We start from the raw sequence: 15,898 nt of genomic DNA, 5'->3' as shown, positions 1-15,898 counted from the left end.
TGTGGATGAGAACTTCAGATAGGGATCTTTTTTAGCTAAAAAAACCAAAACAAAACAAAACAAAAAAACACCCATAGTCTATATTTAGTGGCATTAAAAATACCCACATATTCAGTTTGATACGACGCATCACCAGATGAAGCGAAAGATCTTAAGAAGCAGAAAGGATAAAGACTGTTGCTCAACACTGCCATCTTGTGGTGATAAAGCATAGGCCGTACAACATTTGTAATCTCACGTTGAGTATTTATTGGAATGTTTTTCAGTTCTTCAATAATGACTTTCTTTGCACAGTTATGACTTCGAGTGCAAATACTTTCAAAAATTAAAGAAAAAAAAAATTTAAACATTAATCTAAAAGTTAAAGAGCAGAGGTGTGGTTTGGTTATTTTTTGGTGACAGAGGCAAAGCAACACACTTAGATGAAAGAAAAGTGCATAAAGTGTGAAATTAAAGTGTCTCTGTGTTTTCAGATCTTACTAACGATCCCGAGTGACTGCAGCTGCGAGTGATTTCTTTTGACACCATTCTCGAGTCAGTTTCTTAAAGGCGTGCCGCTTCCTTTCAACGTTTTCTTCAAGTGGTGATAGTTGGGAAGGATCTTCATGAGGAAGTCGAGCTGTAGGGTCTGTGGCTGTAAAATGAAACGATTACTGTTTTCAGGGCAAAGCCAACAAGGCCTTCCTCTGCCTGAAACTGAAGGGGTACAGACCTGCGGCTTTTCGCTCTGCACGCGCCTGATGCAGCTTGAGCCGTAAACTACCGTGTTCTCGGGCACGACTTCGCACGTGTTCACCTGGCAGCACGCGCCGACGATGCAGCCGCTGGTCAGTATCACGTTTCTCCCCACATCAGCTGTGATTAAATAACAAAAAAATGGAAAAAGCGTCTCCAGAGAAGCAATAGAAAGCAAGATAATTAGTCTCGTCCATTTATTATAATTAAAATTTTGCTGTACTGGCTAATTAAATGTGTGGAACTGTGTCTTGAGATTTTTTTTTTTATAGTGTTTTAAAGCGGCCAAGTATAGTGTCAGGTTTTTACAGGATTCTCTTCAAGACATAACTTTCAGATAATCTTTATGTTCTGTGTGTGATTTATTTAGGACGGTCCCGCTCATGATCACTAATGAGTGCCGGACATTAAATATGTGGCAAAAAAAAAAAAGAAAGAAAAATGTTGAAAGAGAACAGGTAAGTCTTGGAAGCAAATAGAAAGAACGAAGGAAGCAGCTTAAAACTTAAATTTGCAGAATTTATGCACACACATTTTTTACCTTCCTACACAAACGTCATGTCTATTCAAGCATCCTGTCAAATATTTTATAGTAAATTGTTTTTCTTCTCTGTATCTGTCAGGGTTTGTTTTTCTTTTTTTTTTTTTACACCATCACATTCCAGAGGGAACTCGCATGTCTGTTATTGAGCAACTTTTGTAGCTGCTAAGCTACAGACTCAAATTTGGAATGGCCTAAAAAGTTCAATCTTGGACAACTGCCCTTCTTCTCTATGTTTGCTGTATTTCTTACAAGGCATGGACCAAGCAGCACAGGGGAGCTTTCTTGTCCTTCTTCTTTTCTCCCTTGCAAAAAGGCCAAGTTTTATTTACTGTTGCCTAATAGAAGAGGCTTTAAATGCATACTGCAGATTTAGATTTGACGCTAAAGGTAATTTTTTTTCTTCCGCTTCACCAACACTGCACTGCTTTGTGTTGATCTATCACCTGAAACTATGACATTTGTCGTAGAGTAACAAAATGTGAAGAGGTCTAAAGGGATGTGAATCCTCTTCAAAGCACTGGATGAGTTTTAGCTACGGTTGATTTGCAGGCCTTGACAAAACAATATGAACACAATACTCACCCTTGGACTCAATCACATTGTTATCTCCAATTTTCAAAGCCTGGGATACTGAGACAGAGTGAAGGATTTCAAACAGGACACATAAACAAATATAAACTTGTTTGCTCTCTGGAGACCCCTGGTGGACTATTTCTTTATTTGCAGCAGCTGAAAAGGCTTTTTTTGTTTTGTTATTACTGCACAAATAATTGGGTCACTAACATATGCGTGATATATTCATTAAAGACTAGCAATACAGGAAGTGTAAAGGATACCGCAACCCACTTCAAACACATTATTGGTCCCAATGATCATCGTTTTAGGCTCAACTCCCTCCGAGTCTGGCATTATATTCTCAGGATAACTACGGAGACAACACAGATTAAAACCCTTGAAGGAATTAAAGATTAAAATTTAAAACACATTCACACACATATACACCTACCTGTTAATGATAAGAGCCTGCTCCTCTATTAGATTACCCTCCCCAATTATAATAGGCCCTGCCTCGGCTATGACCCGAGCTTTTGGGTGGACGACTGTTCTAGCTCCTGAGAGAGCAAAAAAAAATACATTTTGGTACAACTGTGATGATTGGAGTACACACGAAACAATGTGTCAAAATAAAAAGGCTCACCAATGGTAACATCTCCTCTTATTTCACTCTCGACGCACACAACAGCCCCAGCTGCTATTTTAGCACTAAAACACAGTTCGTACAAGAAAAGAAAATCTAATAAGCCATCAATGTGGTCGGTAAACACAACTCTAAAGAGAAATACATCACCGTTACATCCTTACAATAAAGGTTCCGCGAATCATTTGTGAATTTATATGATTTAATATATATATATTTTTTCCCCAGACATAAATTATCATCAAATTAGTCGCTGTATATAAGCACTTATGCGTAGATAAAATCAGTTCATATAAATACCTTTTAGGTGCAATATTTTGCTTCGAGTCTGACATCCTTGCGACGGCGAACTGGCTGGTCGACAGTTGATTATTAATCCTTCAAAAGTCGAGCACGGAACGATTATGATTGCTAGAAAGGTTGATGCTGCCCTCTATCGTCCTACTAACGTTACTACAAGACAATTGTAAAATTGTGTGTGCATGGTTATATTATTATTATTATTATTATTATTATTATTATTATTATTATTATTATTATTATTATATAGATTAATTTCAGTGAGTTAATTAAAAATAAATCGATACTGCATGGAATATCTGCATACTGAGTAGTTATATTTATTTTGATATATTTCTGGCCATTTCGATTAGTACAGCTTACAGATGAAAAAACCTGCAGTTCACTCTGTCAAAAAATATTAGATTATAACATCAGAACAATGACATTTTTTTATATACTGTTATGTTGTGCTGGAGCCATGTTATGACCTACATAATCACAAAAAAGGCTGTTGAATAACAGACGACCAACAGGCAGCCACAAGGCGGGTGTTGCCAAAAAAGGCATTGCTAAAGAATATAAGAGTTCGCAGAATTCTGTGTGTTTGTTCTTATATAACATAATCTTTTTTTGTATGTATATTTAATATGAGAAAGACATAAAATATTATGTATGACTACACACTTGCTTGGTTAAAATAACATCATTGTTGGGCAATGTCTCCTATCCCACACAGCTGTTGTGAGAACTGAAGCTCCTTCCACAACAAACTGCTATGACAGACAAAGGAGTTTCATCACAGACCGTTATATTATACCATGTTTTAGTAATGTATATTACTTATGTGCTTTTTGAAAGAACAAACAAACAAACTGCTAAAGTTTGTGCCAGATTTCTAATAAATAAAAAAGAGTAGTTTGTGTCTAAAGTGGGAAGCAGTAATCATTCCGTTTTAATTGTAACAAAAGTGAAAACTTATAATGGTAGTACATACTTTAAAGCAGGGTTGTGAATGATGGTTGCACAGCAAATACCGAGACAACACAGTGTGTTTAGCCTAAAATACTAAACTGAAGGAAAACAAATCCTTAAAAAATAAAAAATACCACCTCAAAATACATAAGCGGTCCAAAGTTAATGCCATTTGCAACAAAACAAAAAAGTCAAGCAACAAATAATTTGGTCCAAAGATATCTTAGGTTCGGGAGTTTAGTTATTGTTGAGGTGAGGAGTCATGCCATCTACTGGTGTAAAAAGTCATAGCAGCCCTTTACCATGACTGTATGTTTCCTTCTTCTGACGAGCTTTATGGAGATGCTGATCTCACTTTGCAGCAGGATGCCATGACTACTACTTTAATCAGCTAAATGGCCCAGCAAGGTTAAATAAAACATCAGTCCACTGCTCGGTAAATGTGGTAGACCATTTGCACGTGTTTAATTAATATGTGTTTTTATTTACTTTTGAGTTATTCCACCAACTTTCCTATTATGTAACAATCTATAAAAAAAAATGTTTAAAGCCAAATATTGTATCATACGCAATTCGTTCAGGGTCGTGTAAGTGTAAAACAAAAAGCTCAATCTATTAAGATATCTTTATTTTTATCTCATTCCCCAGTTGAGTGTGGCTGAGTTTCCTGCAGGGTGCGACATTTCCCAAAAAATGAGGGGAAAAAATAAGTCTAATTTATAAATCATCACTTTTATAATTTTTATGAAAATGCGCAATCAGCACTATTTGCTATGTAAATACACTTTTTATTGTGACTTTTTGGTGTGTAAATGCGTGTGTGCGTTTCCAACCCGCAGCCGCTGGAAGTGAGCCACGATGATGCTTTGATGAAGCGAAACACATTTCACCGTGCTAATCCGGATATGACCTAAGCCGGGGCCTTCGCAATAAAATCGAGTAAAGTTGTATGTTCGGATGAGACAAAGATTGAGCTATCAGGCCACATTGACAAGAACACCAGTTGTCAAGCATCATGGTGGTAGCATTATGCTTTGGGTGTTTTCTGGCTGTCAGTTGTGTTGGTCCATTGCACAAAGTGGAAGGAATAATGAAGAAGAAAAACTACTTTCAATTTCTTCAACTTGACCTGAAATAAACAGTTGGATGATTAAAAAGCGGGCATGCATCAACAGCCCCGTCATCAAAAGTGTGCTTAGTTCGAATGAAGCAGGAACGAGGTGTTGGAAGGACCTTCTCAGAAGTCAGATCTGTGCAAAGAAAACCAGACATTTTAAATGAACTCTAATAATCTTGCCATAAAGTGATCAAATATTAAGACAGAATAATGGAAGAAGCTTGATGATGGTTACAAATGAGATAAAACGTTCTAAGACACAATTAACCAATTGTTAGTGGGAAAATTTTGTATACACTCGAGCTTGTATGTATGCATTTTTAACACTGTAAAATAAATACAAAGTTATGCATCAAGTTGTCTTAAAAAAACCCTAGATGTTTGCTCTACAATCACTCCTCCAAATAAATCCTTGAAAAGTTAAGGCAGAATCCACAACCAGGAATGCCGGAGTGTATGTGAACATTTTCCCTGAGCTAAAAAAAAAAAAAGTATTACATTATTTTTGATGGTTCAGTATTCATGTTCATGGGTGTAAATCACACAAAATGTATTTTAAAGACATTTTAAGCATTTATTTTGTAGAAGAATAGCAACAGGTCTAAAATTAGGTACCCTTGTGGTTTTTAGATCGAGTTAGTTAAATGTAGCTCACGTTAGATGATTATTTTGAAATCCCGTGGAGGAAACGCTGTGCGTGATTACGTCACGCTTACTGGCGGCTGAGTTTTTGAAGAGGAGAGAATGACTGGAAAGTGGATAACCGAGGTGAGCACCTGAATCTGCACACCTGCAGCTCGTTAAACACTGATAGCCATTAACGAGCCACCTATAATTGGCGGCTGACGCGTAGTTGAGAATGAAAACAGCTCTTACTATACGACAACGGAGCTCTCCTCGGCTGTTTGGGAGCGAGGCGGGACTGAAATCTCGTTTGTAACAACTTTGTGGAAATATGTAACAAACAGATGAGGACGGAAAATGGAGCAGTCGGCAACCCTCAATATAGAGAACCTCAAGGTAAGGTGTTAAAGCTTAGTGTTTTATTTAAACGTGTGTGGGATTTTTTTTTATTTTAATTTTATTTTTTTACTGAAAATAAATGTTCCAAAGATTTATTTATTTTTTACTAAGTCTTAAGATAAATGGCCATTTTTTCACTTGAATACATTTTGTTTATAACACTCATCTGTTGCATTTATTTACACATAATTACAAAGTCACTGCTTTAGCATAATTTTCAAATTGTATGCAAATTTTCTTTTCATTTCTAAATATATCCGTAATGCTTATATCCCTTATTTTATGTACTTCTTTGAGTTACAAACTCCAGTTTTTCACTAGTCTTTTGCAACAGGTGCACCTTCTGTTTCAGTACGGCCAGGACCTTTTTTTTTATTATTATTATTTTAGTTTTAATCTGATTAAAGATGAATAGCAATTGTCTGCATCTCTTCCCTCCAGGCAGGAATAAAATTAATAGTAATCAAGGTGCCTGGCCAAACATTTCAGGGAGCCTACCTGGACTTCCTCACATATCTCTCTCTTGCAGCACACCCCATAGTGTATGCACTCCCCTCTTCAAGAATCGCAGTAATGTGACAGCCTATGAATATTCCGCCTGCATGCTTTCTCATTATCATTCCACTCTAGTGAGGGGAGGCAGTAACCTCTGGGTACAGTATGTGCATCCCATCCTCCATGCTGCTGCAGTGCAAAGAAAAGGGAGGGAAAATAATAAGAAAAGAGATATCTTGTGTGTAAAATCCACACAGCAGAGCCTCTGTTTGACTGAGCTCTCAGGTCCAGCTAGCACACACAGACACACACTCACTCAGCTCTGGGCTCACTGGTTCACGCTTATCAGTCAGGAAATCACCCCAGATAAAAACCAGCCCAGAGCTGATCCAACACTTTGCCTACAAGTCTGCAAGTTTCTCTCCCGTCTTGTTTTATGAACCATGCGGCTTGTTGGACTCTAGGAAGATGACTTAAGAAATAAAAAAGTTGGACTTAATATTCCCATCCAAAATAAAAAAAATACAGGGCTCTCTTGCATTACTTTCCTTGACAATGCAGCGTTCAGTATTACACATCCGCTGTGAATTTGGCCAATGAATGCAAATGACCCCTGTGCGTGCTGTCCAAAAGTGGCCCTGCAGGCCTCCCTGAGGATTTCCAAGGGGATTAGTGAGCAGTAGGAGTTTACTGTGGGGAAGTGTTTGTCTGTTTACATCAGCAGTTTGTCTCTCCTCCCCTATGCAATCATCACACTAGAGGGAACTGTCAGTGCTGTAAGTGTCTGAGACTTAACAGCTCTTGACTTTAATACACAGAGGTGCACAGAACAGACTTTTTGTGTGTGCAGAGACTTATTCTTAAAAGCCAGAAGTATTGTTCTGTCTGGATGGAAAAACCTTTCTGATGTTCAGTCTTATTGGTTTCAGGCCTTCTGCTGCGACCTTTTTGTTGTGCTGGACTTATTGGACATCACTCATCTCTGCTGGTCCAACTTGCTTTGACTCAAAAGAAGTGCACAGACGGCCATCTTTCTGTCCCTCTATCCATCAATCAGCCATCCACCCAGAAAGGGCACTGCCTGCCAAACGATGAAGCCATTGTGACAAACTTCAGTGATTGTCGCGCCAGCAGAGATGAAGGAGCCTGAGGGAAAAAGGAAAGCGGGGGAAGAGAAAAATTGGATTTCGCATGTAAGATGGATGAGTATTGACAGTGGTAACCTCTCCAAGCATGCTTGTCACATCAACAAGATGTGAAAAAAGTAACATTGATGCACGAGTTGCGCACTGAGCAACGTAATTGGCTCTTCCAGTTGGTTGCAATCGGGTAGCTTTGACTAGTCTGTCAAAAAATTTTAAAAACCCAACAGAATTTCTAAACAAACAACTTCCTTTTTGGCAGATCTTGAGGATGATTGTCCATTTGTTGTGCATAATCATTTGTGCACTTCAAATGTTTTCTTGCCTCCAGCTGAGACAGCCTTGTGGGAGTCCAGCGGCGCTGCCGCATGAGAGCGAGTGGGCCTTTTTGCTGATTAACATCATCAAACATTAATAACGTTCTAATTTCCTTTCATTATTTGTCTTCTTGGCTGTATTCTGCTGCCTCTGCAGTATGTCATCGCTTGATCAAAGCGGCATGCGGACCATCATCCTCGACAATAATTGGTGAAGATGAGGTGCACTGGCAGCGTGACGGGACTGCTGGGTAATTGCTGGCTCATCGGTGGCTTTAGCTGGTTGCAGGTGCAAGTTTTTATTGTCAAAACTCTTGACAATCTTTCCCTGAAGCAAAATGGGAATGCTCAATCATGAATAGGATTAATGAGGCAGTTTTCGAAGATTGGATTGTGCAGCAAGTCCATGTGGATGCTTTCACAGCATCACCTGCAGAGATGTTATGGCTTATTCCACCTCAAAGTAGCATGCTGCTGTGTAGGTGTTTGGTTTCTAATAATAGAAAGCGTGTGTAACAAGGACTGTGGATGGTAAATCTGTGTGGATTCTGACCCATCTGTTCATGATGGTGTGCATATTTTTTGGGAGCTGCAGAGTTATTTCAGCAATTGTGTTATACAAAAGCTGCTGTAACTGTTTAAACAATAGCAAACTTGCACATTTTCAGATGTGAAGATGGTAAATGCCACATTTAAAAATGGGTGCAGTAAAATGGCTTTTTATACACCCATTTCCTTATTCTATAGTATTGCTTTTTTTTCTTGCCTGAGATGAATCTTTTGTGTTAATATCACCAGTTATTAGAATAAAGATATTCTTTAGTGTCCCACAGTGGGGCGATTCAGATGTATCGGCAGCAATGAGACATGTATAGGTTCATACAAATATACTAAAAAAGAAAAGTATTAAATGTATAAAAACCTACAACAAAGTGTGTCTAATGTGCAGTATGAATATTAGACAAGATTATAACTTAAACATACTGTCCAGTTGCCATTGGTGGCTCATGGAAACAGCCAATGACTTTACAGGGTGACTGGATAACTCCCTGGCTCCTCCCTAATTACAAGTAAATTTTTAACCTTCCTTATTTTGACACAAAAGACTTGCATAAACTTCAAGCATAATTTAGCAGTCCGTTGCAAAGAATACTATGACGAAAAGTAAAAACTGTCCACCATTTGAGATGAACCAACACACGGGACGTGATGGCGGTAGCAGTGGTGGCGACAAATGTTGAACAGTTTAACTTTCTTGTGTTTCACTAGCCTGTGTTTGTATAGCTACGTGTACCAGCTCAAAATTTCACACACAAATTTTGCCAGTAGCTTGGCTGGACGAGGGCAAGTGAATGTGGCCTCATCACACACGTTCATAGGAAATGAGTGGAGATGGAGCGACGTCACCTCCATGAGGCAAGCCCATTGTCAGTCCTACTGCTTTACAGCTATGCTCCTCATGGCTTGGTAAAGTCACAGAAGACTTATTGATGAGATGGATTAACAACTTTAAATGTTGATTTTTAGATACTTTGTTGAAGTGGTGAATGATTTTACATAAGATTTCATAAAGAGAAATGATGCAGTGTGTGTATTCCTCCAGATATTTGTATCGTAGCTGCTAACTTAAAGTGCCCAACTGTTGTGGAGCTGAACTTTAATTGGTCCAGCTTGCTTGCATTGCATTTTCTTCACATCCAAAGTATAATATAATTACCTGTCTAGCATATTACACTTCAAACGTAAAGGAAACTAATGCTTTAAATATGGTGCACTTCTCAACCATAATGTAAGTACCATTTGGGTAGAAAACCTCTTACATTTGCTGGATCTCATTCAGCCATCTCCTTTTTATGGTTGTAATAGACTGCAATGTCTGACATAATGAAGTATCTGATGGTTCATAACAGATAATTGAATCAAGAAAAGCTAACGTTTTGGAGGCAGATTGATGTATACATTAAAAGTCTGAGTAAGAAATCACAGACTCCACTTGCACAAAGTATGGTGGGTTGTCAAAATTTGCAAGTGATTGAGTTTCCCCTGGCAACAATGCAGTGAGTGAATCTAAGCAGCTGGTCAACTGACGAAAATATTGATTTAAAGCTATATGCATCAGATCCACATTAAATATGTTGTAGATTATGTTTAAGTTTGAAAATTGTCTGATACTCTTAGCAACACTCCACCTACAAAGAACTGTGGCTGCAAAACATGACTTTTGTGATGCTAAACCTTGCGACTTTGTGTTAGTGCCTCTGATAATACTCCTGTCCCTTCACTGTAACACTGGTTAAATTGGACTCGCTGACATTTCTAGGCCAGTGATGTGGATCATTTGTACTTGCTGCCAAATCGCAACGTCGATTTGTGAGACATCTGCCACCACTTCCAAATGTGACCGAAAGTGTTCATCCATAGAAACGGCCTCTTAGAGAGTGAATGAAGCCTGTGGAATAGGTTTGTTTGGTGTGTCCAGCTATATATATATATAAATCTTGTATTGTGCGTATATGCATTCAACCTTTCGCACTGCACCAAAATTAAATCAAATGCAATTAAATGCCTTTTAGAAGTCACCTTTATTTTTAAACGGAGTTCATCCGTTTGTAATTTAATCTTCTAGAAAATGCAGCTGGTCTGAAGACCTCCAGGTTTGTTGAAGAATATTTGTGAATGATCAGCATCACGAAGACCAAGGAACACAGCAGGGAAAAAGTTATAGAGGAGTTTAAATTTGGATTAGTTTATAAAGCTATACTAGAAACTTGGAACATGTCATAGTTTAGCAAGCCTCGTCTTAGCAGGTTTCCTTTTCATTTTGGACAAACTAGTGCTAACAGGCCAAGTAAGGGCTTTACTTGAATCAGTCAAGAAGCCCATGGTAACTCAGAATTGTTGGATCAAAATTAGCCAGCTGGGAATAAGGTAGATTAAACAATATTGCCAGGTTCTTTGCAAATGTAGAAATTAAAATTTGTGCCAAGAAAACACTCAGAAGAAACAAATATGTACAAGCAACAGTATGTGAAACTTGTTTCAAAGCCGCTAGGAAAGTTGTGCTGAGTTTGACCTCTTGGTGAACTACTGCAATAAAGTCAGTATGAGGCAGTAAGTGTTAATGCATCATGCTAAAAACTACAGACTTTGCACATTTGGTGTGCACAAGTCGGTCTTACTGCATCAAATTCCACAATAAATGCACCCAAGGGGATACCCAACCGATTTGTGCTGCATCGCAGTTCTCATGGCGGTAGGTTGTCCAAGTACACTCACTGCTTCAAGTTCGAGTAACGGTGTTGTGTGCCATCCTTAAAATGTTAACATCTGCATTAGGTTCTGCTGATCACCTTATTTCTTCAGACACTAGAAGATAATATATATATTTTTTTTTTCCCTGCAGACTCATGCTGTGGCAGCAGCTGTCTTTCCTTTGCGATATGACACACTCATTCCACAGCCTGTGTTGCCCCTTAAAGTTCATAGTGGCTACAGGTTTATGACAGTCTTCTGAGTTTGATCAGGGGTGAAATATTTGGTTAAATTTCAACCTCCTGTTTTGTGTCGGGTAATAAACGCATGTAGTGAAAACAGGGTAATGATTATCAAACACCATTTCTTTTTTCTTTTTTTTTCCATTGGCATACAGCAACACTGAAATACTTCAGAGCATTTTTGGTTCAGTGACTTTGTTTTTCTTTTAAAAAAGCTAAAAATGAAGTGGGATTTATTCTACTGGGATTGGTTGACCCTATTTTGCTGATCAAATGTACCATTAATACACACAAGCTAAGGATTATATGCAGTTTTTCTTTTTTTGTTGTAGATCTTAAAGCTTCTGGAAATTTATATATTGAAAAAAAAAATCCATTTCAACAACATTAACTAAACTTGGTGTCCCAGAGACAGTGTTAAGTAGATGTTGCCTTTCTCTTTTTATTACTTCTATATTGAAACACACTTGGTTGGTCAGAATAGTGAAGAATCTTACACTTGTCAAAATGTATCCGTTTCTATGAAACGATGGGCAGCCCAAGGGCTGTTTGCCTATTTCTGGCATCCACCTTTAACCACTACACCACGCACTGCCTGCACAATTCTTTCCAAAATCAGCCTCTCTGTGTTTCTGGTTTTATAATGACTAAAATTCATCAACTGCTCACCCCCACAAGATATATTGATTTGTTGCAACAATACTTCCAGAGGCTGCTGTTTGTTTTTCACTTCTAAAACAGATGGTTTATTGCATCCAAGCCTCACATGGACTGAGGACTACAGCAAATAAAACATTAACTCTTGATTCTTAAAGAATCTCTGTTAATAAACTTGGACTTTCTTTGGGGGCAGGGGGGAAAATTGACAGCTTGCGGAGTTGGAGAGGCAACTAATGACTGCCTGAGAGAAAAAACCTACTATTTAATGATGCCAGCCATTAGTGTCTTATGCTAATGACGTGCTGAGTGTGAAAAAAGCATGTGGGCCATGACTTTGAAATTATGCATGAATTGTGTCCAGGGTATCTGGGAGGGGAAAAAGCTGTGCACAGGTGTGTCAATTATAGATGTGTGTGTCAGCAATCAAAATATTTTTCACCAGCATGATGGATTAATCTCAGCTCCTATGGGTGTATGAGTAGCATTCAGTTGCTGCTGGACATTTTGCCCTGATTTTAAAATACTGATTCTTTTAGCTTCTCTGTGAAAAGAGTTAAAAAGGGGCCAATTTTCATCCTTTCAACAGCTGCGTGGAAGAGTTCAGAGCTCAACCAACCTTGCACCCTGTGATTAGGATTTTCACACAGTCAGCCTACGGTCACAATCTGCTAGAGAACAACTGTTCGTCTCTGCCTAAGAAGGTTCACTCTGACATCGCTTTCTGTGATCTCAAAGCTTAGCTTTATTGTAGCGTGTTTTTTTTTTTTTTTTTTTTTTTTTTTTCTGTGGCCTGCAGGCATTTCAGTTTTTCATTGTTCAGTATGAATTGTTTTGATTAATGTAGTAAAAATGGCATTAATCTTTGAGATGGGCACATACTGGGAAGTTATTCTGATACAACAGTATCAAAGTATTTTGACAAAAATGTGTATAAAGACCTAATTGCATGTTTGCATATCACTGGGACAAAAGTGACAATTTCGGCAGATACCAGGAAGACTGAACCGAGTGAAGTTAATGTTTGGATTTGGAAATGTTGGCAACATTTTGGTTGGTGTTTCTGTATTTTCCAGGTACATAATGTTTTATAGCACAAGAAAGTAACTCCTTTTAGTTATTAAATCTCTCAATATATCAAACATAAAAGAAACAAACTTCACAATTTGATACCTTGAAATGGACCTCCTGTGTCTTTAAGAAGCTTCTGATCCATTTGACTCTCCATCACATCAGCGCTTGTCATTATGCCATTTAAAACCGAGAGCAATGGGCTAGAAGTAGCTCATGATTAGCTCAGTAGACTCGCAGTTCAACGAGAGTAAGCAGCACTTAGCACTTTGCTAAGTGCTGCTGCCGCTAGTCTGGAGGAGCTGAGTGGGGAAGATGAAAGGACGCTCTGTGAGCCAGAGGTTTGGCTGGAAACTGCAATGTTTAATTTAAGCTACGTGTGTTAACATTAGATTCTGTCAACAACTTAAATAATTTAGTCCAGGGATCCTCAAATTTCCCTTTGAGTGTCTTCCCAGGGACAAATCTACAAGTTTGTGTTTGTTGTCCAATGTTCTCGTGTGTCTGCTTCTCCTCCTGCGGTTGTGTTCTTTTTTTTTCGATTCCTTTTTTTTTTCTCTCGTGTGTTTTTTATTTGACTCGTGTGTGTTTTGGCGGACATTTTTTCCCGTTGTCTGGCTTTGAGGAATCCTGATTTGGTCTCTAGTAAAACTTTCACATGGTGTACTGCCACAGTAGCTTTATTATAAATGACTAAATACTTACAGCAGATAGGGTAAAATTTAACAGCATCAGTTTTGTTGTAGTTTTTAGAAAGAACCCTCTTTAGTATAAAAAGCTCATCATTTGCTACCTGCTCAGGTAGAAAGCCTGCAGTTCTTTCAGCCAGCTGAAAAGCAGTGTCCAGCAAAGGGTGGGGGAGGGACGGAGCTGCCCTTCTCGAGTGCTTCCTGTAGCATTGCACTAGGACTTTAAATTGTACGAAATTTAAAAGCATTTTGAAAACTTATTTTGAAACTTTAGATTTTTGTGTGTTATCAGAAACTGGCCAATTATTTGTTGTGAACCTTCTGATGTGATGCCTGTCTTCGAGGAATCTCCCACCTGTACTCATTCCCAGTGGTAACCATCAGCTTCACAAAGCCAGCTTACTGCTCTACCACTGAAAGATTTTCCCATGAGACATTGATTGGCAGGAACTTTCTAAACATTTCAACATGAGCGGAGAAGTAAACAAGTGAGCTGCAGGAAGCTGTCATTCAGAGTAACGTGTTGTTTGCTATTTAAGCACTGAGACGTTAAAATGTCAACAAGCAATTAGCATAGAAAACAAAGCTGTGACAGGTTATTAAATCCATACAAATGACCTCTTTTATGGTGGCCAAACTTCATACAAAGGTCAGACTTTTATGACTTGTACTAATTGTGCTTTATTAATGTGTAGTTTTGATTGCAAAATTAAAATGTATCAAAAAAATAATAATTTATTCCCTTCAGTGTGCATGTAATCAATAATTTTGACAAACGATGCAGCTTTTCTTCTAAAATGGTTCTCCTTTTATAACATTTGATTTGTTTCCCTTTTAGGTGCCAATCTAATCCGATTACCATGAAAATAAAAACATTTCTCATTCTGTCGCTTGTTACAGCTCAGAAGCCATTTAATGAAATTTCAGGCTACAGCAGCCACCAGCTAACAATCAGGCCTCACTTTTTTTGGTGCGTTTTATTTTTTATGATGTGTCACCACTTAAAAAATAACAGCCATTCCTCAGTGTGGAGCCAATTTGGTGGTGCTTGAAGGTAATGACCACTTGCAACATGTGATTGCCTTTGCAAGGAGTGACCATGTACTTGACAGCCACCTAACAAAAGGCTACTCTGCGTGTTTCTTTTCTAGATTACCCAGGAGCAGTTTATCCTGGCCTCGCAGTCCCTGCACCTCCAGCGTCCGGGCTGTGAAGCCGTATATCCAGTGGGGCTGTACGGCTGGAGAAAGAGATGCCTCTATTTCTTCCTGCTGCTGCTCCTGGTCACCATGATAGTAAACCTGGCCCTCACTGTCTGGATTATTAAGGTCATGAATTTTTCAACGGTGAGTTCAGCATGTCCTTTGGAGAAAAGTTTTTGCATTGGTGCTTTGGTTGGGTAATTTTCAAACGTTTCTCACAGACGGCATTGAGTTTCTTTTTACATAGGAGTTCTGTTGAAGTTTTCAGTTGTCGGAATTTTACTTTTCTGTTTTGCAGCCAGCGACTAGTTAAAGCAGAACCAAATGCAACTACATTCTGGAAAATGTCATGGTGGTTAATGTGAATGCTATTTTAACTACCATCATGCCTACATTAATGTACATCTTTACATATTTTGCAAATGTCTTCCTTCCATTTGTCCTCATGAGCAAATTTTCCACAGTGATTACCAATTGTGTTTTTTTTTTTTGTTTTTTTTTTTTTTAAGTAATGTTGCTGGTATGCTTTTCACAAAGGACATTTGTGTTAACAATAAATATTACATAGCAGGAAAGCCAGTTTATTGCCCCTTAAACTGTGTGACATTTGGAGAGAAACATTTTTTTGGTTGAGCACCAGAGGTCAGTATCTGGGTTGTGTTCATGAAAACACTGCCTAAATATTCTCAACACCTTATATTATTATAGACTCTAACGTCATTGAATTAGATGATTGAAGTTTAAGTTGTAGATATGTCTTTCTTCAGTTAAATATCCTAATTAACGGCACTCTTCAGGAGTGGCATTACCGCAGGTTGCAGAAGCTCAGACAGGCATCTTCTGCATCGAGGTTGACTTCAATGATGAGGATCTTTTGTTTTTACAGTGAGGGAGATGCAGCACACTGACTCCACCTAAAGTTATGTGACACTAGTGGAGGAGAAATCTTTCATAAGGGAA

At 38.4% G+C, this 15,898-nt stretch overlaps 2 protein-coding genes across 4 annotated transcripts in view; one reads left to right on the top strand and one right to left on the bottom strand.

Moving 5' to 3' along the window:
• Window positions 1-225: 225 nt before the first annotated feature.
• On the bottom strand, window positions 226-2,913 carry LOC103145191 (dynactin subunit 6-like). The gene is made up of 7 exons (XM_007562531.2): window positions 2,778-2,913; window positions 2,478-2,542; window positions 2,286-2,391; window positions 2,116-2,204; window positions 1,862-1,909; window positions 713-855; window positions 226-634 (listed from the first exon to the last, which is right to left on the bottom strand). The coding sequence occupies exons 1-7, from the start codon at window positions 2,810-2,812 to the stop codon at window positions 536-538; spliced, it is 585 nt and encodes a 194-aa protein (XP_007562593.1). The 5' UTR covers window positions 2,813-2,913; the 3' UTR covers window positions 226-535.
• Window positions 2,914-5,575: 2,662 nt separating this feature from the next.
• The window catches only part of sgcz (sarcoglycan zeta), a 43,194-nt gene continuing 32,871 nt past the window's right edge, over window positions 5,576-15,898 (top strand). The window contains exons 1-3 of one of the 3 annotated variants that reach the window (XR_001663396.1): window positions 5,576-5,868; window positions 7,296-7,559; window positions 14,888-15,082. Coding sequence is in view for 2 of the 3 variants with exons in the window: in XM_007562528.2 (XP_007562590.1) it covers window positions 5,830-5,868; window positions 14,888-15,082 (234 nt within the window). In the remaining variant the exon portion in view is untranslated. Of the gene's footprint in view, window positions 5,869-7,295; window positions 7,560-14,574; window positions 14,791-14,887; window positions 15,083-15,898 lie in introns of those variants that run through there. The other 2 variants (XM_007562528.2, XM_016676625.1) reach the window with 2 other exon arrangements.

This window comes from Poecilia formosa, unplaced genomic scaffold (assembly GCF_000485575.1).
Source record: "Poecilia formosa unplaced genomic scaffold, Poecilia_formosa-5.1.2 Scaffold137, whole genome shotgun sequence".
NCBI lineage: Eukaryota > Metazoa > Chordata > Actinopteri > Cyprinodontiformes > Poeciliidae > Poecilia > Poecilia formosa.
Note: the sequence above shows the minus strand (reverse complement) of the source record. Positions and strands in the feature narration are given on the sequence as shown.